This window comes from Citrus sinensis, chromosome 8, assembly GCF_022201045.2.
Source record: "Citrus sinensis cultivar Valencia sweet orange chromosome 8, DVS_A1.0, whole genome shotgun sequence".
Classification (NCBI taxonomy): domain Eukaryota; kingdom Viridiplantae; phylum Streptophyta; class Magnoliopsida; order Sapindales; family Rutaceae; genus Citrus; species Citrus sinensis.
This window is the reverse complement of record NC_068563.1, coordinates 27521165-27544171: the sequence shown is the minus strand read 5'-3', so window position 1 is coordinate 27544171 and position 23007 is coordinate 27521165. Positions and strand designations below refer to the sequence as shown.

General features: G+C 34.8%; 3 protein-coding genes and 1 non-coding gene across 5 annotated transcripts; all 4 read right to left on the bottom strand.

Annotated features, from left to right (window-relative positions):
- Nucleotides 1-250: 250 nt before the first annotated feature.
- LOC112499450 (U5 spliceosomal RNA) lies at nucleotides 251-368 on the bottom strand. Its single transcript, XR_003067046.1, has one exon. It is a non-coding gene; the product is annotated as a U5 spliceosomal RNA (small nuclear RNA).
- Nucleotides 369-4229: 3861 nt separating this feature from the next.
- Nucleotides 4230-4968, bottom strand: LOC102627399 (60S ribosomal protein L12). The gene has a single exon (XM_006488031.4). It carries the CDS (start codon nucleotides 4879-4881, stop codon nucleotides 4381-4383), a length of 501 nt encoding a protein of 166 aa, XP_006488094.1. The 5' UTR covers nucleotides 4882-4968; the 3' UTR covers nucleotides 4230-4380.
- Nucleotides 4969-5921: 953 nt separating this feature from the next.
- On the bottom strand, nucleotides 5922-8758 carry LOC102626835 (uncharacterized). Of its 2 annotated transcripts, XM_052433036.1 has the most exons (5): nucleotides 8035-8758; nucleotides 7773-7922; nucleotides 6925-7469; nucleotides 6605-6814; nucleotides 6288-6510 (listed from the first exon to the last, which is right to left on the bottom strand). In XM_052433036.1, the coding sequence occupies exons 1-5, from the start codon at nucleotides 8615-8617 to the stop codon at nucleotides 6436-6438; spliced, it is 1563 nt and encodes a 520-aa protein (XP_052288996.1). In that variant the 5' UTR covers nucleotides 8618-8758; the 3' UTR covers nucleotides 6288-6435. The 2 variants fall into 2 exon arrangements, with proteins under 2 accessions (XP_006488092.1, XP_052288996.1); XM_006488029.4 differs by having other exon boundaries at nucleotides 5922-6814; nucleotides 8035-8757.
- Nucleotides 8759-14361: 5603 nt separating this feature from the next.
- On the bottom strand, nucleotides 14362-15544 carry LOC127899421 (ankyrin repeat-containing protein ITN1-like). The gene is made up of 2 exons (XM_052432806.1): nucleotides 15209-15544; nucleotides 14362-15024 (listed from the first exon to the last, which is right to left on the bottom strand). Exons 1-2 carry the CDS (start codon nucleotides 15542-15544, stop codon nucleotides 14362-14364), a joined length of 999 nt encoding a protein of 332 aa, XP_052288766.1.
- Between the last annotated feature and the right edge of the window lie 7463 nt (nucleotides 15545-23007).

Below are 23007 nucleotides of genomic sequence, written 5' to 3'. Positions count from 1 at the left end.
TGCCAGCTCTAATGACAGTTAAGATAAAACATACACAGCAAACCATAAGATTAATTAAGGCACTGCTAGTGTTAAAAAAAACGAAGGCTGTGACATGAAGAATTGTAAATCAGGCACATTTTGCACGACACGTCGTCTGCTTATTTATGAAATAAAGCTCAATTGTGAGAAAATAACAAAAAGTTGGTACACAACTCTATCAATCGAAGATTAAACACAGATGTGTAATATTGGACTAAGGATTGATGGGAGCGTTCGCAGAGGAACGCCCCTAAAAAAATTGGCGTATGCCGCTTAAAAGCGGCGAGCACACGGTATTCTTTAGTAAAAGGCGAAAGAATAGTTCGCTCTGTGCTCACCGCGCGGCTCCGTAGCTTTCATTCACCTTCAGCAATTGTTTATAAAGATACGGGCTTGCCCGCTTCTTACTGTGTTTTGTCCATGTGGTACTACTGCCTGCTCTTTATCGTAATTTATAATACTACTAATTTAACAAAGAGTTTTTTATAACGGAACGTATGTCAATTCATGCATGGACCTAGCAATTCCTTAAATCACAGAAATGTGGAAGAATAGACGGGGATAACTTACGGGGATAACTTAATTAAGAGAAGAACTTGTAGCCTAATTAAGGAGCAATCGTATAACTAAAATGGACAGTTCTAAATTTATAACAACAACTTTAGCAATTATTTTTAACAAAGAATCGCAAGTGCAGAGCCTAATTATTTCATAGAATGATAGTAGCCTGTGCAAGAGCATGCAAGAAGTGCATAGAAAGTATTTGCAGACGAAGATACCGTACAGGCATAAAATTCGCTATGTTTCCATTAACATATATATACAAGTAGAACGAGACCAAATTCATCGGGTGATGAATATAACATACATTTTATCAACATCTCTGAAACACGAAATTGAGCTTCATGTCACTGAGTTGGTCCCTAGAGCACCGACGGAAAACTGTGACTAAAAATACCCGAAGCACATGGAAAAACAATACACTAATCGTTACCGTCGTCATCATCTTCGTAATCTTCAGCTCTCTCTTCCCTAATTGTCTCCAGTGTAGGAGTGCTGGAAGACTTCGTGGGGAAAGCAATAAGCGATGGTGCAACCTCAATCCAGGGCTTCATTCTGTGCCTGAGATCCTTAGCCATCAGTGCAATTGTGATTATGAAAAGTAATCAGCGGCAAAGTTAATATTGGTATAATTAGAAGAAAGTGGTCTAATTAATACGATGTCCCTCTTTCTCCTTGGTCTCACCTGAGAAAGAGAGTAGCAGCAGCTGAAAGGTAAATTTCAGAGAAGAATTTGGAAATGGTTTGATTTGAAGGATATCAGAAGTGAACGGTTTATATAGAATCTGTCGATGCTCCTGTGGACAGAAAAAGCCAAGAGAAAATTATGGACCAACTCTAGTATTATTAGAGTTGTATCAAAATAGACGAACACAAACAAACCAACTTTTAATAAATGAACGGTGGGGAATCGTCCTGTTTTTGTTAGCATTAATTAACAACTTTATATTGTTTGGAGGTGTACAGAAAAAATCCGGTCAACCAAATTGACCAACACCTGAGCAGGGCCCTGTGCTAGTAATTTTGGGGAGGTAAGTCGCTGATGATCTGAACAACTTGCTCAACTGAAATGTTTAGATCACCGCGTCATATCACGAAAGGTTGGAATAGTGGTGGTGTCGCTCTAATGTCCACACAAAATACATTAACCAAGCTCGACTTCTCTGTCACCATCCACGTATCAAATCAAACTGTTGCAAGTGTAAAGCCTGGCCTGGCACATTAGCCCCTCAAATATCAAACCTGTCAAGTGGGAAATCAAATTGTCCGTCACAACATAGGAGCCAAATACATACAAACATACATTGATGGAGCCGCGTCTTAAACAGTGAAAATAAAACAAGACAAAGTTGATTAATGTACGAGGAAAAGACATCAATTAATTCATTTCTTGGCATCGTGGACGCTTGGCCGAGCTCAAAGCCTTAGATGTCGTTGCTGATTTTTTGGGATTACGTTTTCGATTTGGGATATCGACTTTTGTCGAATTAATGGTGTGTTTATTATATTAAAATAAAAATAAATAAAAATAAAAATAAACAGGAATAAGGATAGTTAGAATGAAAATTAAAAAATAAATATTAAAATAAATTATTTTCTTAAATTATAAGAATTAAAATCGAAACGAGTTAGATTGTATTAAATTATTAAAAAAGACTTAATAAACTATTATCATAATTTTTTTAAATTTAATTATTGTGATTATTTATTTAAAATTATTATTATTAATTTTTGTTAATAATATATTAATTAATTGTAATTTTTTTATCATTAATAACAATAATAAAATATTTCTAAATAATATTTTTAATTATAATAATATATTAAATAACTATAATATATTTTTTTATTATTAACTAACATTAATATGTTAATTAATTAATTAATTATTTTTATTTTTATCAATAATAATAAAAAATAAAAATATATTAATAATTATAGACTAATTATAATAATATTAATTAATTATAATATATTAATTAATTAATTAATTATTTTTTAACTAGGGGCAAAATTAGCATTTAAGGGGGAGGATTGCCAATCTCAAGATAGGAGATCGATTCTCACCACCCTTTGGAATCAATCTCCTACGTTCCTCATTCCCAAATTTGAATGGACCCTATGTTTCGATTCCTGCCTCTATTTTTTTAAAATAAACATCGTCGGTAACTCCCTAATTTAGAAAGTAAACACGCCATAATCCTATCGGATGGCAGAAATTATGTCCAATCAGATTTTCAACCACATCCCAATCCAATCCATCCAAATCTGATCCAAATCTGATCCAATGACCAGCCCTAGCAATAGCATTAGTAGCTAAATAATCCCTCCATTATAAAAAGATATTGGATGACAAATCAACCGACACAACTGTTTACTCGAAGCTGAAGATTATGCTTTTCACATATATATGATGATTACACCAACAAGCAAATGACAGAAAACTTATCCATAGGTTCAGCTTTCGTTAAGATGTAAGTCCATCATTCTCCAGTATTTAAACACAACCTATAACCAAACATTCTCGAAAAGCGGCCATTGTTATAAATTCTACTTTGCCTGGCAATAAAACCACAGGGTTAAGTATCAATCAGCATAAAGATTCAAAAAACTAAAACCACATCGATGCCTTATCCATCTGGCATTACAACTCTCAGAATTCTTATCCCATCTCAAAGATCAATAGAAAATGGTGGAATTTATTTTGATTTACAAAGCCCTAATATCAAGTATCCTCGATCAATTAGTTACATAATTAGTGCAAAAGCAAACAACACAAACATCTTGCACCTTTGCAGAAAGAGAAACAAAATTGACAGTACTTGGAACAATAGTCACGTATGCTGTGCCACCTCTCTACCAAGGTGCACATCTTGTGAAATGACATGAATAGGTGAAAGCTCAGTAATCACAAGTCGTCCAATATAGTCAAACAAAAAACAATGCAGTTTAGTACAGTGAAAATTTTGCAAATAGTGAACTTATTTCAAGTTTGCAGCTATGACATTTCTCTAGGTGGTAACTAATACGCGTCTAAACCATCCAGCTTTATTAAATAGAGATTAACAAAATTTCTTATAAGTACCACTGTTAAGCAAAAATGTTGTTTAGTTTAAAGAATGTGCTGTTAATAACACCAGACATTACAGAGCCAAAAACCGCATTTGACAGAGAGTAATCAAACTGCTGAGGATTAACGTTAGGAGATGAGATGAAATGGATATAGGCAAACATGACTCCATAAGGTCTGTAGTGCTAACAAGAAGACAAAATAATCTAAACAGAATCATAATGAGCAAATATCTTGAATGGTCCGTGAAACAAAAAGATTCAGAGGGCGCTGATTTAAAGGGGAAAAAAGAGAGTAGCAATCTAAACAGAATTATTAAAGTCACACATAGCATATTGTAGATTCATTTTGAAAACAATTTCAACAAAAACCTCTGTACGATGTCCTGTCTAACAGATTGACAAACCTAAGATGAAAATGGCACCTATAATTTTCTTTGTCAATTCCGGACAGTAATTTAAAACAACTGAAAAAAAAATGCAATAAACCTAAGATATTCACCACCACACGGCATCAATCAGCAAACGAACAAAACAATAAAAATAAAAAAGAAAAATTAACTATCATCCTCCAAAAATTGAAATTTCAACAGAACCATTTCTAATTACCTCAACCAAAAATAACATCCTCAAATTTATCCAAAATCCAACAATAACCAAATAAAACAACAATGATAAGTCGCTTTAAACTTCTCACTGAAGAAGCAAAATAAACAGGCAACCTTTATCTCAATCGAGGGGAATCTCCACGTCACCATCATTAATCTCTTGCTGCAAATCCTTGGGGTCCTTCCCGTCTACCGTACACCCAACAGACACGCACGTACCCAGAATCTCCTTCACGGTCCCACTCAGTTCCTTAGCCATGGACCTCGGCCTCATGATTTTAGCAATCTCGATGACGTCGTCAAGCGTTATGTTCCCGTTATGCTTAATGTTTTTTGTCTTCTTTCTGTCTCTTTCGGGCTCCTTGAGGGCTTTGATAACGAGCGCCGCCGCCGACGGGACCACCGCGACTTTGGCCTGACGGTTCTGTACGGTCAACTTGACGGTGACGCGGAGGCCCTTCCAGTCTTTTGCGGTTTCTTTGGCGATGTCTTCTCCGATTTTCTTGGGGGAGAGACCGAGTGGTCCGATTTTTGGAGCCAGTGAACTGGCGGCTCCGACTTCGCCACCCGTGACCCGAACGTACACATCCACCACCTGGGACGGGTCGAATTTGGGCGGCATTCTTGTCTTCTTTGGGTGGGAAGGAAGATGACAGATTAGGGTTAGGGTTTGGAGATAGCGAGTGGAGAGAATTGGTGCTTAGTGAAATTGGGGATTATATAGCTAGGGTTTTGTAGTGAAATTACTGAAATGACATTTTTGTCTACCGAGTGATGGATTGCAATTTGCAAGGGGAAGAGAAATAACGAGTGGATAATTTTTACCTTTTATTTCGATCTTTTTTACTTTGTCTTACTCAACGACATAGAGCCCTATGGATACTATAACTAAATTATCCTTATAATAGTGAACTTTTTAAAGGATAAAAATTAGTTTTTCTTTTTCGTCTTTTAATTTAACTTTAAAAACTTAAATCGAATCAAAGTCTATCAATTTGAAATTTTTACAGTAAAATTAAACTGAATTTCGAGGTGGATCGATTCGGTTTGGGTTTGTTTGGTGGGTTTGGCTTGAGTCACTATGGTCACCCTTAATTTTTTAGCATTATGTGACTTGACAATAAAGGGTATCGCAGTCATTTACCTTAAGGCGGAGCCTTGTTCGATATACATGGACAACTATTAAATTACTTGAGAAAGTGTAAAAATACATGGATCCAGATGTTATTATCACTAGGATTACAAGAGGCGTTTTGCCTGGGGAGTTTTTTGGAAATTAATTTTTTTTTGGACGAAATGCACGTGGTAGCCCAGACATAAAAACGGCTCGTCTTCAAATGTTAAATTATCTAACCGACATGTCGTACCATTTGTGCCATATTGTTCATAATGACTGACTTATCATCCGATTCCTTGGTATGCTACCCTTCTTACACATAAATTCAAATTCCCTCGAGAAAGAGAGACAACATTCAATAATATTTCAAATTTAATCACAAATGAAACTGTGGGTGTACATTTGAATTTTCTCACCTCACGTGAGCTCAAAGCTGAAGGCCATCAAAGTTTCATTATTAGTCCTAAATTCCCCCGCCTGTGATATGTACAATTAACCTAAATTGTTTGTGGGTGTTTTTGAACAATATGAAATTACTCAAACAATTCGATTCTTTCAATGATGCCTTGTGTACTCACATTTTTATTACAATTACTATAAACATTTGCCAACACAATGCGTCATCTTCATTCAAATCAATACAATCCCGTAATAACTTAAGACACACAGACTCCTGATAACAAGGAGTCAAACGACCAAGATTAACAATTTCGCACACTGCCTATTCAGATTTAAAAGTTGAAGCTCATGGAATGGAAGAGCCGGTGGTTTTGTCGTTCAAACATTTGGAGAAACAAAAGATCCTCTTCAGAAGAGAGACAAAAAACTGAGGAACCGGCAGCCCTGTCTTGCTGCAGAATTTCTTGCACGATCTAGCAATCGATTTTGTTACGTAATTAGAGAAATACGATAGCGTAAAAATTCCCACTGGGATAATAGAACAAGTGTAGAGCAAGATTTTTGCCCAATGTTCCTTATTTTTAATCATGAGCAGAATCGTTGCCGCAAATGCTACCGTCATAAGGCACGCAGAAAGAAACAGAAATGTGAACCCCAGTGTCAACTTATTCGGAAGAGACTGCTTGAAATCTTGTAATCTATATGGGGATGAGAGGATTGAGAGAAACGTAAACCCTGCAGCCAAAGCGAATGTGAGAGATAGAACGTTGGAGACAGCGAAAGTCGCAAAGAAAGGATGATGAAGGAGGATTGGATAGCCAGTTCCCACATTAGCACCTCCTGGTACAGTGTATGCAGCGAAGAAGGCCACGGTACCGACGAAAATTGCCACCGCTAAGCATCGATCTGCTGTGTGTTTTAACCATTCTTTTGATTGAGTACGAAGCTCATTATTTGCAGTAGCAAATAACTCTTCCGGGGTGAACCCCATGTTGTTCCGGTGGTTCCTGAAATGGGGTATGCTCACTTCCTCTACACGCTGCAATACACACCAGAACCAACAAAGTTTGTTAATAGCAAAATTAGGATCCTCTCCTGATAATCTAAACTTACCAAAACCTTAAGTAAATAGGATTAGTGAAATCGTACCTCGTACCAAAGCAATTCTTCCTGCAAGACTAGAGCTGGGCCTTCCATCTTTTCAGGTACATAATCACTTCTTTTGATTCCGGTCATGTGCAGTAAAGTGTTGCCACCGTTGTCAATTTTCCGGACTAGCCTTCGCATTGGCACTTCCATTTGGACTACAAGCTCAAAAATCTCTAACTGCCGATACTTGATAGCTACATGCAATATATTTCTTCCTTCATCATCAATATGCTCAACTGCTTGGGGGTATACATTGAATATTTCTTTAACAATCTCTGTACATCCAGATTTTGTTGCTAGAAACAGAGGGGTTTCAGCATTATCGTTAGCAGAGCTTTCTCCAATCCCTTTCTGGTCAACGGATGAGGCATTGGGATTTGCCCCATATCTATGAATTTTAGGCTTACTCTGGTCCTGGAATGAATCAGTAATCTCCCATGAAGTATCCCTTCTAATTAGAAACCTGGCAAGCTCCATAGCTGATTCATATTGTCGCTCTTCCCCTTCAAATTCTGCTCTTCGGCTCAAACTACATTTATATTTAACTTTTCCACCAAAAAAAAAAAGAAAAAGAGTTAACAATTGTATAAATAAGCACTTTCCATTAGAATTTTCTTCTTCTTGTAAAGAGTCTCGGGAAAGTGATTTAAAAAGCAAACAAGGTTATTCAAATCTAAGCTGTCAAACAAGGAATTATTTTGTTACCATCTTTTAACAATATCTTATTTTAATTTCAAAACCAATAGGAAAATAAAAGGCAAATCAGAAGCAATGAATAATTCAATGTTTCCCGGAAAAACGGAGGCAAAAACGAAAATTATATTCAGTTTTTATTAAGAAAACCTCACCACAATAGATTAGTTTATTGAAAAACCCTTCGGCCCGTTTGCGATCAAAAGCTTCAAGCTTGCATGCCAGAAGCTGAAGAGCAGTCATCCCATCCACATCTTGCTCTTCAATCAAGTACCAGTAATCATGAGCAATTTGCAGGGCCAAATCTGTTTCAAAAAGATGAATACAGTTATAAACAAGGATAGAAATACATACGGACACTCAAAATTTAATTTGATCATCAAACCAGGGTACTAGGCAATAATTTTGAAAACTTACCGAAGTGCTGAGAAAGAATGGCAATGTGAAGAACATTAGTCTTATCATTTCTGTGAAGAAATGGCAGCTTAGTGCCGAGATCGTACCCAGAAACTCTACGAGCAAGAAAGTTGAATATATCAGCTTTGCCGTATCGGGCAGCACGAAGTAGAGCAGTCTCTCCATTGTTGTTGCGCATGCCTAGCAGCCCCGGCTCCTTCTTTAACAGCTTCTCCGCCACAGGAATCGCAAGGTTGCTTGTGGCAGTTTCATGTAGAATGGTGTTTCCTGCTTGATTCTGTCGAGTCATTTTGTCGAGATATTGGTCTGGTAACTCATCGAGAAGCTTGAGCACTAAGTTTCTTTTTTTGGAATAAGTAGCCATATGCAGAACTGTGTCATGGTGGATTGTTAAAATGTACAAGGCATGATCGGGAACTTTTCGGCAAAGCTCTATTACCTTCTGCTCATCTTCTCTGATCAGCAGAGCATTGTAAAGCTCTGCGTTGATCTTGTGTTTAGAACCAGTATCTTCTATAACAGAGCACATCATTAACAGAGGCACATGCAAAAATGCAATGATGACATCCAAGATTCTTGACATGCAACGATGACTTTTGGAATGCAATAGACATAATGATAACTGCCACCAACCCACCAGACAACAACTACCCTCTTCGTTTATTTTTCCTTTTAAGTTTCTCCTTGTAATTGTTACAATAGCTTCTTGTGTATTTATATCATTGTAGAATGGACGGTAATATATGAATAAACATTACTTTCTTGCCTTTTAATAAGAAGAGTTGAGTCGGAGAAGAAGAAGCCTAAAGAAGCCTGTGATGTGAAAGATTATTAATTACGACTAACAAGCTTGCAAATTAATTGGTTTATATGTTGACAATTTGCTTGTTAACATGGCGACCTGTGATGTGAAAGATTATTAATTATGACTAACAAGCTTGCAAATTAATTGGTTTATATGTTGACAATTTGCTTGTTAACATGGCGAAAGTATATTAGTACTCAACTAGAGTACACTTGTTTGATAAAATTCTGCTAGTTTGCTTCTTGCATGCATATGTTTTACTGTGAAAATCTCATGTGGTTTTAAAAAAATCATGTCAATCATATAACAATTAAATAATATGTTGTTATTTAATGTATTCAAATGCATCGCCGAATGGTAATCAAAATTTTCATTATTTTTTTTTTGAGTTCTTATTGCAATTTCTAAATTCTATGCATCTTATTTATGAATTTCTTAAAATATAATGAATTAATTGACAAATCATAATAAATAATTTGGGACATATAATACTAAAAAAATTGGAGGGGAAAAAAAACCTAGAGGCTATGCCATAGTAACGATGAATCATGTCTCATATTAACTGTAATAATGAGAATCACTGAGTCTTATAAATAGAAAATATTCATCGGTAGAATAAATTAGTTTTATCGACTAATTACTTGACCTCATATTAAAAAACAAAAACTTAGAGGTTGTTTGTTTTTTAAATTAATGATTTAAAGTGACTTAACTTAATTAATTAAGTAGAGGTGTTTATTTTTATAACTTAATGGGAAATTTTAGATAATTTTGACTTAATAAAATAATAATTTTTTTTAACTTTTTACTGAATAGAGAAATCTGAATAAGCCAACTAATATCTAGTGTCAAAAAGACCAATATTTTATAAATTATCTTCATGCCTATTCCAAAATTCACCCATAAACATTTACCCACTAATAATCTCATCTTATATTATGTATATTTATGGGTGGGCATAGGTTGCTTTGAGTTGGGTTTTAAGTCAACTCAAATTAAACCATAAAAGCTTGGTTTCAACCCAAACTAATCCATTTGGGTTTGGTTTGAATTTTATTATCAAAATATTTTTTTATTTTGATAAATTTAATTATATAATAATTATTAATTATTAAATTAATATTAAAATATGAAAAAATATAGTGGATAAAAAGTATAAATAATAAATTTTACAATAACTTCATCCTTAAATTAAAGAATACTAGAAAATTAAAATAAAGTTTAATCACAAAAATCATTATTTCTCAATAAATGAGAACGTAAACTCTAATAATAAGCCTTCACAAACATGACATCAATAAGTAAATTTAAAGAAGGAAAAAAGACATCAATAAGTAAATTTAAAGAAGGAAAAAAAAACTAGTAGTATTAAGTATTAACCCTATTACAACACAAACTCTAACAATATCCATACAAATCAAAACAAGATAAGACATCCCAACTCAAGTGTCAAAGCAATCCGTCATAATCATTCCCATCCGCAGTATTTTAATCAAGAGATTCCACGATTAACAGAGTATGCTCATTCACCAACAAATATATAAATATTAAATGAAAAATAAAAGTTTTTTTTTTAAAAAAAACTGATTTTGAATTTTATTGGCTCAATTCAGGAACTTGTAATACAAATCAAAACAACAAATAAATGAAAACAAATAAGATTCTGCAATTTCAACTGAGGACAATGAACGAACAAACACCATTTGAGAATTTTTGTGTCTTGGTTTTAGAAAGGAGAAGTTGCAGGTTGAAAGGTAGCTATTTTGAGTTCAGATTGGCAAATGGTCCATTTATTTAATTTTTTGATTTATTTTTACATGTTGCTTTTCTTTTCCAACTATTGACAATTGATCACGCGTGAACAATTTAATAGCGAGCTTTCATTGATTTGTTTTCATTTATTTCATTTGACAAGTTAGAGTATTGGGGTTTTATACATGACCCATGGGTAAACCATGCCCAACCCATAATGAAATGATTTTTTTATATGAAACTCACTTCTAACTTATTTTCATAATTTACCCAACCCAAACCATTTAATTTGGTCTAGGTTGTAGGTTTATGCCCACCCGTATGTACATTATTGAGAATTGTGATGAAATTTGAAACTTATGCTATTTTATATATTATAATTACAAAATCATTTTGTATTCAATTGAATGTGGTTTTGCTTATATATATTAAAATATTATGGTATTTATGTTCTTTAGGATATATATATTATTTATTTGAAATTCAAATTTAATAAGAATACAAATGTAAAAGTACATGTTTTTAGTTTTTTTAAAATTAAAAAAACAACAATTTAATACTTATTTTCTGAAATTCAGACAAAAAATAAATATATAATTCACATTAAAAACATTTAAATCTATTTAAAATTTAAATTAACTTAAATTTCAGATAAAAATAAAATAAACGCAACCTTTCTGTGTGATGGATAAACCACACGTATCTAATTATTAGATTCTAATAGGAATGTAACCTGTTCAGGTTATTGAATTAATTCACCATTTTCTTTTTGCTAAAGTTGATATGATGAGGTGCAACTCAACCCAACAAAGTTTATACTATTCCTATCTTGATAGGATTGAATTTCTTTAATTTGTCAAAAGAACATATAACCCCACCAACTTTTACAGAAAAACCATCACGATTATTGCTCTGTAATTGCTGCATGCTGCATGTGCCATTGTTTGAGAGTTTAATTAACCATAAACAAAGGTCAGTTCGCACTAAGGCAAAGTTGTTTGATTTCGGCAACTTCAACGTGAAAAACATGCAGAGAGCTTTTCTAGGTTAAAATTGGCAAATGACTATTTATAGAATAAATTATTGATGAGTGGCATTATTCTGTACAACTTCAACTTAAAAAGCAAAAAAGGAGAAAAAGAAAAGAAAAGAATCGTTGTCTATGAAAAGGCTTAAGAGGGCCATCAACCATGCAAAGTTTAAAACTATCGAGGGAAATTATTAATTTTTTTTTCTATTGAAATTAATATATACCACTTATCCTCTCTTCTTACTGTTTTTGTGATATCCAATGACTTTCATTACATAGTATTACCTTTATTCTTCAATACACTTTTATTTATATTGATTATAAATTAAATAAATTATATAAATAAAATTTTATGTACTAAACATAAAAAAATATAGGTTTTGATGTGAATAAAAAAATTAATAATAAGGTATTTTCGTATTTTTTAAATATTTTTTGTAATAACTATTATTTTATATTTCTAAAATAAAGTATCAAGCCTATTTTCTAATAAACTTCTTATATCAAGAGGGTTTTTAGATATTATGAAAATAATATGAGGTAAGTGGTCTATATTGATCTCAATAGAGTAGAAATTGGTAATCTGCCAATATTCTAATACCAATACTATAGTCATCCACTAGATGAATCTCTTATAGCCAAGAGGAAAAATGAGAAACAATTTCATAAGTTAAGATTTAATGAAAAATAAGAGAAATTTTATAGGTTTGACCTAATTTATCTAGCTCACTTTTTTATTATTATTATAAACCACCCAAAGGTAGAGATGGCCAATGGGCCGGACAGCATGGGCATGACACATGTCCGTACAGCACGGCACGACATGAGTATGTTTCAATGAGGCACGCGACACGGCACGGCACGACACGTACGTGGGCTGGGCCGGTCTTAGAAGTTTAGACACGTGGGCCTTAAAAGTACGGTACGATTAGAGATGGGCTAAGCACGACACGATGAAAAAACCCACAATAAGCACATTTTATTTTTTTAATGAAAATAAACTTAAAATTTTATGATTTTACAAATAACTTGAAGTTGAATTTTTTAAATTCATTTAATTCTTAGTTTCAAACAAAATACTATAATTGATTTATATTTATAATTTATTAAATAAATAATTGATATCATGATTTTAAGGAATAAAATTATAAATATCATGACTTTATAAATATGCATTAATATTATTGTGAATTATGATCTATGACTCTAGGGAACTCTAAGTTAACAATTAAGCTAACCCTTAAGAAAAATTATTTATTATTTATTATTATTATTATTAAGTATTAAAAAAATTCTAATACTATAAGGTCAAATTTAGTAATAATATTACATTTTCTTACTATTATTAGTTTATTATTGTTGAATATGGACTTGAGTTTTGAATTTTTGATTTTATTAAATTTGAATAAAGTCATAGACCTAAGAAAAATACATAAACTTGAAAAAAAATACGCCAACAGCTTAGTATGCGCTGTTAAAAAATTAAAAAAGAAGAAAAAAGGTTAGTGAACTTTTTCTTAGGCACGACACGTATGAGCACGGTATGTGTGACGGGCCAGGCCTAAATAAAAAATATTTATGCACGGCGTGGCACGGGCACGAGCACACATGGGCCTTGCTTTGGTGCCGTCACGGCCCATTGGCCATCTCTGCCCGAGGGTGAGGTGATTAGTCGGGACCCCCTTACCTGTGGATACCGACCCGACCCATTGGCCATATCCACTCCAAGGTGAGGGGATTAGGCAGGACCCCCTTATCTGTAGATTAGTGAAATAAAAACAAAAAATAATGTGGTTATTGGGATTTGAACCAAAACTTTAAAACCATCAAGTAACACTCTAACTATTGAACTGCAAGTCTTTTGTTTCTAGCTCACTTACTGTAGGTGAGACCACATTCAAATATGAGTAAAAAAATTCCATTATATTTATAATGTACTTAGTGACAAGATAAAGGAGTTTAATATCTCAACATAAACAGTAATTCAGGAATGAGACTTCTATCCCCGCATAAGGAAGATATACTTGCCCTCAACATCGAAAATAAAGAAACTTGCAATCAAAAGTTGAAAAAAATGTGTCCTACATAATTTTCTTCCCAATTGCTTGACAGAAAAACAAAATATGCCAACGCCGCAAGCCTATCATTGTCTTGCCTTATTTTAGCTTCCAAAATTTGGTACTTGGCTTTCATCTCTCTCTTTTTTATCTCTTTTTATTTTCCTTTTTTAACTTTTTTTCTAGCTTGGAATAGTAACGACTCTTTTTTGTTTAGGATAAACCAACACAAATAGTTCACGCATGCAAAGAAGAGTAAAGAAAATTCGAAAGATTAATTTGTAGGGACTCACTTTTATTGATGGTGTTTTTTAACACACACACACATATATGTATATATATATATACACACACGTGCCCTCATTTTGTTTTCATAAGGTTAAAAGTGTTAGTTTTTAATTTTTTTAAATCGCATGGTTTTATAGTTAATTCAATAACTGACTCTTTTAAACCGCACGATTTAAAAGTGTTTCTGCATTTAAAAAAATGTTGAAAATGATTATATATATATAGATAAGACATCAATGATAACAAGTCACAGTGAATTAACACCACACAAAAAAGGAAAATTTACAAATTGAAAACTACAAATTCAGCTCAAAGTTCCTAAATAATGAAACCCAAATCAATGTGTGATATATTCAATTCTAACATAAGAAGACTGCATGCTGAAGTCCAAAATTTCAAGGGATGGAAGAACTTGTAGCTTTCACCTTAAAACTGTTGGATGAGAAGCAAAATATGTTTACAAGCCACTGAGGGAGAAATATTTTTGCCTTGTCGCGTAAATAATTAAGACCTCTTGTCACTGATTTTGTTATGTATAGAGGAAAATATGAGAGTGCAAAAACTCCAACTGGGATGAAAGTGCAAGTGTACAGCATAATTTTAGCCCAACTTTCCTCGCTCTTTATCATAAGCAGAATTGTTGCTATAAATGCTACCATCATAAGGCACACAGACAGAAGCAGAAATGTGAAGCCCAGGATCATTTTATTAGGAAGCGAGTGCTTACAGTCTTCCAATCTGAAAGGGGATGTGAGCATTGAGAGAAATGGAACCACAGCCGCCAAAGAAAATGTGAGAGATAGAACATCGGAGACGGTGAAAGCAACAAAGAAAAGATGATTAATGAGGATTGGATAGCCAGTGTTCTCATCTGAGCCTCCTGGTACCGTGTATGCAGCAGCAAAGGCCACCACTGGGCATCCTTCTGTTGTGCGTATCAACCATTCTTTCGATTGAGCACGAAGCTCATTATTTGCTGTTGCAAATAACTCTTCCGGGGTGAACCCCATGTTGTTCCCGTGGTTCAGGGAATGGGCCATTGTCACACTTTTCACTTGCTGCAAAAACACATAATAAATCAGTATATATATTACAGATATGATAAATCTCACATCGTACCAGAGCAACTCGTCCCCCAAAAGTATAGCAGGGCCTTCCATCTTTTCAGATACATAATCTTTTCTTTTGATCTCGGCCATGTGCAATATGGTGTTGCCATTGTAGTCTATTTTTCGAACTAGCCTTCCTTAACACTTTGTCTGCGACAGGGAGAGCATGGTTACTGGTGGCAGTCTCATGTTGAATAGTGTTTCCTGCTTTGTTTTGTCGTGTCATTTTGTCGAGAGACTGGTCAGGTAATTCGTCAAGTAGCTTTATCACCAAGTCACTCTTCTTGGTGTAAGTAGCCATAAGCAGTACTGTGTCGTCATGTATTGTAAACACGTACAATGCATGATCAGGGACTTTTCTGTAGAGTTCAATCACCTTCTGCTCATCTTTTTTGATCATCAGAGCATTATAAAGCTCTGAGTTGATTTTAAGTTTAGCATCAGTATCTTCTATGCCTATGGAAGACATTTGAAGGCTGAGCAGTTTAAAATTTGAGGGAGGTTAGGATAATGTACTAATTGGTTTTTGTGAGGCTTTGGCTTAATTAGTTTATATTATATATGTTGGGTTTAAATTGCTTGTTGACGGGGAAAGGTCTTTAGTACAGTAGATATGATACAGGACTGAGTACTTACCGAATAAAACTTTGTATTATGATATTCTAGCTTTTATTGGCGTGAGTCACATTCATAGTGGAAGCCTTAATAGTGAACTCGATAGAGTTTGCACCATTCCTATCCCCATAAGATTGAAGCTTTAACATCAATTGGTCGGATTAAAATAAAACAGAAATGAAGTGTTGTCCCATTCCCGCACAACTTTGATTGAAAGAATAATTAACAGTTCTATATAACTGCTATTTAATTGGGAGAAAAAGAACAAGTTCGAAATTTAACTATTAAGTTACCTGTTAAGATAAAGTTGAAGGTGCAAGCAGGTGACCGATTCCTGTGGCTTCAATGTGAAAGGCACAAAATTTGCTAACTGGCATCACTATGAAACCGGTGAAGAGTGGCTTCATAGAGAATAAAATAGATATGTATTAAAATCAATAAAGGTGTTTGGTAAATGAGAAAATGAAAGAAAACTTTAGCTAAGAAAATTCTTATTGATTAGAATCTTGAATTACATCGTTATGATTATGTTAACCACTATTTATAGTTACAGTGAAAACTGATTACAAAAAACAGAGCTCAAAGCTGCAACGTTAACTAACTAATAAGCCTTCCAATCATAACGTGCCAGCTGGACAAATTGTTACAACTAAAATCAAAACCAAATAACCACCCAATCCAGCTCAGCAGCTCAGTACGTCATCAGCCAGCTCAGCAGCCTCAGCTTATACACTTAACATCCCCCCTCAAGCTCAACCTGGATTGGTAAGGGTGAGCTTGTCTCTTAGATAATGAAAAGGGTGATAAGCTAAAGCTTTAGTGAGGATATCAGTTGAGTTATGGGAACTGGGAACATAACTAACTTGGAAGCTCTTATTAGCAATCTTTTCTCGCAAGAAATGAACATCAAGTTCTATGTGCTTAGTTCGGGAGTGGAATTTGGGATTACTTGCTAAGGCAGCAGCACTCTAGTTATCACACCAAATGACAGGAGTAGAGGCAAGAGAAATACCAATTTCAATCAGCAAGGACTTAAGCCACAAAACTTCAGATGCTGCCATTGCTAGAGCTCGATACTCAGACTCAGTACTAGACCTGGAAACCACCCCTTGTTTCTTTGAACACCAAGAGATCAGATTATGACCAAAGTAAACACAGTATCCAGCAATTGATTTTCGATCATCTCTATCAGCTACCCAGTCTGCATAAGTGAAACAATCTATATGTAAGGGCCCTTGATTGGAATACTGTAATCCCATATGCAATGTACCCTTTAGATATCGAAGAATCCTTTTGCATGCTTGCCAGTGATTGGTTGTTGGTGCAGCTAGAAATTGGCTGAGTTTGTTGACTGGAAATGCTATCTCAGGTCTGGTCAAGGTAGCATACTGAAGAGCTCCAATTGTGCTTCTATATAAAGTTGCATCAGCAAATAAGTCACTGTTAGTTTTGGTAAGTGGAACATTGGCAGCCATGGGAGTAGAGTAAGGAGTACAATCTTGCATCTTAACTTTGTTGAGAAGATCTGCTATATACTTTGTCTGAGAGAGATGTAACCCTGTGGCAGTTTTGGTAACTTGAATACCAAGAAAATAATGTAATTCTCTAAGGTCTTTGAGAGCAAAGGTAGTCTGCAGATTAGTGATAACTTGTTGAATCTGTGTAGAATCTGAACCTGTTACAATGATGTCATCAACATAGACTAATACCAACAAGAGATGACCTTGAATTCTCTGGAAAAACAGAGAGTTATCAGACTTGGAATTCTTGAAGCCCCATTGATTAGTCAACATTGTTCCTAGTCTATCAAACCAAGCTCTAGGGGCTTGTTTAAGACCATATAATGCCTTTTGAAGTTTACAGATGTGAGTAGGTTTGGATTGATCCACAAAGCCTGGAGGTTGCGGCATATACACCTCTTCAGTAAGATAGCCATGGAGGAAAGCATTGTTTATGTCGACTTGTCTTAGTGACCAGTGATTAAGAACAGCCAAACTTAAAATAAGCTTAACTGTAGAAGCCTTCACCACTGGACTAAAAGTTTCATTATAATCAACACCTTGAGTTTGATGGAAACCCTTTGCTACAAGTCGGGCTTTATACCTGGAAACACTACCATCTGCATTGTGTTTAATTCGAAATACCCACTTGTTTCCTACAACTTTGACAAGTGATGTAGGCTAAACAAGTGTCCAAGTCTGATTTTTAACTAAGGCTTGATACTCTTCTTGCATTGCTTGAAGCCACTTTGGATCACTGAGAGCAGCTGAAACTGTAAGTGGTTCTGTTGGCTTAGGATTACATTCAACTAGGTAGGTCTTTTTTAGTTTGAAGACTCCATTTTTAGATCGAGTAGTCATGGAATGTCCAATTATGGGTTATGAAGGTGGAGATAGATGATGAATAGGTTGAGAAGATGATTGCTGATTTATAGGACTAGAAGTATGAGACAGCAATTGGTTTTCTGAACTAGACAAGTTTGAGGTGGAAGGTAAAACAGTTGCTGAAGGTGCAGATTGAGAGAAAGACCTATCAAGTTGTGCAGCAGTCTGTGATCATGTAAATGAGACAAGAGGGTTGGAAGAAGGAGACTCATGTGAAGAATCAGAACATGACTTTGTAGAAAATTTTGCAGCTGACTTAAATGGAAAAGAGAACTCATCAAAGATAACATGATTACTTATATAGACCCTTCCAGAGGGATGTAGACACTGATAACCTTTGTGAAGGGAGCTATAGCCAGAGAAGACACACATTTCACTTCTGAACTGGAGCTTATGATGATTGTAAGGTCTGAGATAAGGGTAACAGGAACAACAAAAAACTTTCATCAATGTATAATCTGGTGGTTTGTGAAATAGTTTCTCAAATGGTGATTTATTATTGAGAATGGGTGTAGGAAGTCTGTTAATGAGATATGTGGCTGTATGAAATGCATTCCACCAGAATTTGAGTGGCAAGTGAGCTTGGGCAAGAAGGGTAAGGCCTGTTTCAACAATATGTCTATGTTTTCTCTCTATTTTCCCATTTTGGTGATGTATATAAGGGCATGGATGTCTGAATTGTATGCCTTGTTCAGAAAGATATGATACAAAAGGCCTGAATTCCCCACCCCAATCAGATTGTAAGCATTTAATTCTTAAATTCAGACAATTTTCAATCATGGTTTTGAAGTCAATAAAGGCTGACAGAGTTTTGGATTTTGCAGTAAGAGGAAATATCCAAGTGTATCGGGTGTAGTCATCCAGGATAGATAGATAATATGAGTATCCTTGGGAAGAGGTAATGGGAGCTGGTCCCCAAAGATCAGCATGTAACAATTCAAGGGGTTGAGTGGTTAAGGTTTCTATTGAAGGAAAATGCTGCATATGACACTTGCCTAGTTGACAAGCATCACAAAACTGTAATTTTGAGTCTTTGGAAAGAACAAAAGTTGAATCCAGGCATTTCATAATTTGTTTTAAGGCATGAATTGTGGGATGACCCATTCTTTTGTGCAGTAAACTATAATCAACAGTCTTATTACATGAAGCAACATGAGCCACATAGGCATTCTTATTTAATTGAGAACTATTTACAGCCTGAAGAGGAGAAGTTTCAGTATCAAATGAATTCAATTGAGTAAACATAGACACTGGTATTGCTGACAATGGACTTATTGGATTGAAAACAGACTCAGATGAGGTGGACACTGGAATAACAAAACTTGAGTTATCACAGACTGCATTTAAACTTGAAACTTGATAAAGACCTCCTCTAGCAATCCCCTTGAGCAATGTGATCCTTGAGTTCTTGTCCTTAACAAAACAGACATGGTTGTAAAATTCAACTAAAACATTGTTATCAGCAAGCAATTTGGAAACACTGATAAGGTTTTTAGTAATTACAGGTACATGTAAAACATGATTCAGGTAAATAGGTTATGTAGACAAGGTTTTAATAGCAACAGATCCAACATTATGAATAGGCAATCCCATACCATTTCCAACATGCAGTTTTTCACAGCCATGGTAAGTTGAGTATTTAGATAATATACCTGCATCTTGAGCAATGTGATTAGTTGCTCTAGAGTCAATGTACTAGGCTGGATCAGCTACACTGCTATAGTTTGCCAATTGTACAGAGGGAGGTACATTGTGAGGAATACCAATATTTCCAGCATACATGTTTGCCGTTTGAGTCCCATTATATGCACCATTTGCACTTTGAAAGTCAAAAGCACCTTAAGGATTCATGATACCTGGATTCTGATAAGCAACATAGCCAAAGAAAGGTCCAGCTTGTCTAGGAAAATTTGGCCTGAATCCATAACCAAAACCAGAACCATTGTACCCAAAACCATTATACCCAGACCCTCTGCCAAAATAATTTTGATTGTTTCCAGAAAATCCTCTATAATTCTGACCTCCACCTCTTGGCCTAAAAGCATCAAAACCTCTATTTCTCGGAATAAAACCTTGATTGAACCTGTGTTTACACTTATAAGCTACATGGCCTGGAATGAAACAGATTTGACACACATCTTTTCCAGGACCAGTACTACTGTTCTGACTATTATCATAAGCACCAAAACCACCAGCACCTACATTTTTCTGATTATATCCAGATCTATTATAACCTTGGCTCTTCTGAGCAAAATTTGCTGTCATATCATGTAGAGATTCATTATGAGACTTTCCTTTGCTCATTTCAAGCCTAGTTTCGTGATTAAGCATCATTGAATACACCTCCTCAACAGTGAGTTTCTCTTTTTCCAGCCTAGTAAGTATATTTGTAACTAAAGATTCATAGTTATCATCTAATCCAGTGAGCAAGTGCATAATCAAGTCATTTGAAGTAACTGAATTACCTTCAATGATCAAACTATCAGCAATTTTCTTCATCTTATTAAAATAATCACTTATTGAGAGTGATCATTTCTTTGTTGATTGAAGTTGCATTTTCAAAGGCAAATACCTTGCTTTAGATTGTGATATGAAGATTTCAGCAAGCATCTCCCGAAGCTCAAGTGAAGTTTCACAGTTGATCACCATGATTAACACGTTATCCACCATTGACGACAGCATCTAGCTCTGCAGAAGCTTATCGGTTTTCATCCATAAGGCATAATCTGGATTCTTTTGTTTCTGTGAAGCTTCAGCTCCAGATCTTCGAAGTTCTTGAGTTGATTTAGTGAGATAACGTTCTGGACACACATTCTCACCATTGATGAAGCTTTCAAGTCCATTAACAATGATTGATGTTCTAACTTGAGCCTTCCACACCAGATAGTTTGATCTGTCGAGCTTTACAGGTTGAACAAAATGAAATGAGAGTGAGGAAGAAGCTATATGATTGGATCCAGACATAAGTCTCAGCTCTGATACCATATTAAAATCAATAAAGGTGTTTGGTAAATGAGAAAATGAAAGAAAACTTTAGCTAAGAAAATTCTTATTGATTAGAATCTTGAATTACATCGTTATGATTATGTTAACCACTATTTATAGTTACAGTGAAAACTGATTACAAAAAACAGAGCTCAAAGCTGCAACGTTAACTAACTAATAAGCCTTCCAATCATAACGTGCCAGCTGGACAAATTGTTACAACTAAAATCAAAACCAAATAACCACCCAATCCAGCTTAGTACGTCATTAGCCAGCTCAGCAGCCTCAGCTTATACACTTAATAATATGAATTGGAATCACTCTTTGCATCATTCACCAAAAAGAAAAAGGGATCAATAGAAAATAAAAAAGAGTTTGTGTCGCTTCTACTGCAAATTGAATCCTGGCATTGAAATCCCCAATGAAGCTTATTCGGCTTAGATTTTACTTCATCTCCGACCCCAAAGGCGAAATCAATATTGTCAAAGCCATTAAAAATGGAGGAATTCAAGCGACGTACTTTTTAAGTGCATTTGAATTCAATATACAAGCAGAATTTCTAGAAGACAATAAAGACTTGCAAACTCATTATTGCAAGAAACTTATTTTAATAGGCACAATTTCAGCATGGCATGTGTACATAATTCATGGAATAAAGGAAGAACTAGAAGATCGAGCTCGAGTACTATTGGAAAGACATGAGATCTTCTTCAGTAGAGCTGTTATTTTCCTACATTGACCTTAATTTAAGTTATTTTTACAACTTTTGTCGTGATTTTTCCCGTTAACGAATAGGGCTGGCAATGGGGAGGAGACTGATATCCCCATATCTATCTCCGATATTTTGCATATGTCTCAATCTCTTCCTCATCCCCATCAGAATTGTTTAAAGAAATTTCCGTCCCCCACTCGAATAATAAAAGGGATCCCCGAAGGTTCCCGAAAAACCCCTAAATAACCATTAGATTTTTAGTTTCTAAATTTGATTTAATCTATTAAAATAAAAATTTTAAATAAAAGTAAAGTTTGACAATATATCTTAGTAAAGTTTGGATATTATAACTTTAGCTTTTGCTTTAGTTTGTTTTATTAGATAAAAGTTAAATTTAAAAAATTTTTGCCCCAAGGCCTTTTAAATAAGATATGATCAAATAGTAATTTAAGACTCCAGTTTGTTAGTTGGACCTAAAAATTTCATAGTATATTTGTATAAATATATTGATATTTGTTATTTATACTAATATTTAATATTTTATCATTTAATTTTTTTATTTATTCATTATTATTTCTAAAAAAATGAAATTAGAATTAAAAATTAAGTTTGGAAAATGGGGAATTTTGGTGGGGGGAGAGATGGGGATTCAAGCTTATCCATGCCCTTCCCCAAAAAATAAATTGGGTAAAAAATCATCCCTTTTCCCAATAAGAATTTAGGTATAAAACTGTCTTCATACCCTCTTCAAATGGAAAAAAAAAATCCTCGAGGGGCCCGTCCCCATGGGGATTTTTGCCATGCCTATTAATGAATGACCTTTGCACACTAACAGCATGATAGTTGTATGCTTGGAAGGATGAGGATATGCAAAAAGATTGAACGATACAATAAAAAAATAAAATAATACTTAAGTACGAATTTACCGAAGTGTTGAGAAATAATAGCCATGTAAAGAATAGTGGAGTGGTCATTCTTCCGAGGAAACGGCTGCTTACTGGTTGATTATAACCAACAAGAAAGTTAAGTATATCAGCTTTACCATAATGTGCAGAACGAAACAGAGCAGTCTCCCTATTGTTGTTACGCATCCCTGTCATCCAAAGAGCTTTTCCCATGAGCCCATATCCAGACTCATCCACTATGAGCTTTTAAATTTTCAGTCCAAGATTAGGCTCATTTGTTGCGGCCTGGGCCTAAAGTCCGCGGGTCTTGATGGACCCTTTACAGGCCGGG

Bases quoted from the DNA above. Each gene is read 5' to 3' on its own strand.
- LOC102626835 (XM_006488029.4), bottom strand. From the start codon at position 8,617: ATGTCAAGAATCTTGGATGTCATCATTGCATTTTTGCATGTGCCTCTG. The intron at 7,470-7,772 runs GTGAGGTTTTCT...TTGGTGGAAAAG, and splicing joins CAATAAACTAATCTATTGTG to TTAAATATAAATGTAGTTTG. The intron at 6,815-6,924 runs GTACGATTTCAC...TGTGTATTGCAG, and splicing joins AAGAATTGCTTTGGTACGAG to CGTGTAGAGGAAGTGAGCAT.
- LOC102627399 (XM_006488031.4), bottom strand. From the start codon at position 4,881: ATGCCGCCCAAATTCGACCCGTCCCAGGTGGTGGATGTGTACGTTCGG.
- LOC127899421 (XM_052432806.1), bottom strand. From the start codon at position 15,544: ATGTCTTCCATAGGCATAGAAGATACTGATGCTAAACTTAAAATCAAC. The intron at 15,025-15,208 runs GCTAGTTCGAAA...GTGTTTTTGCAG, and splicing joins CAGACAAAGTGTTAAGGAAG to CAAGTGAAAAGTGTGACAAT.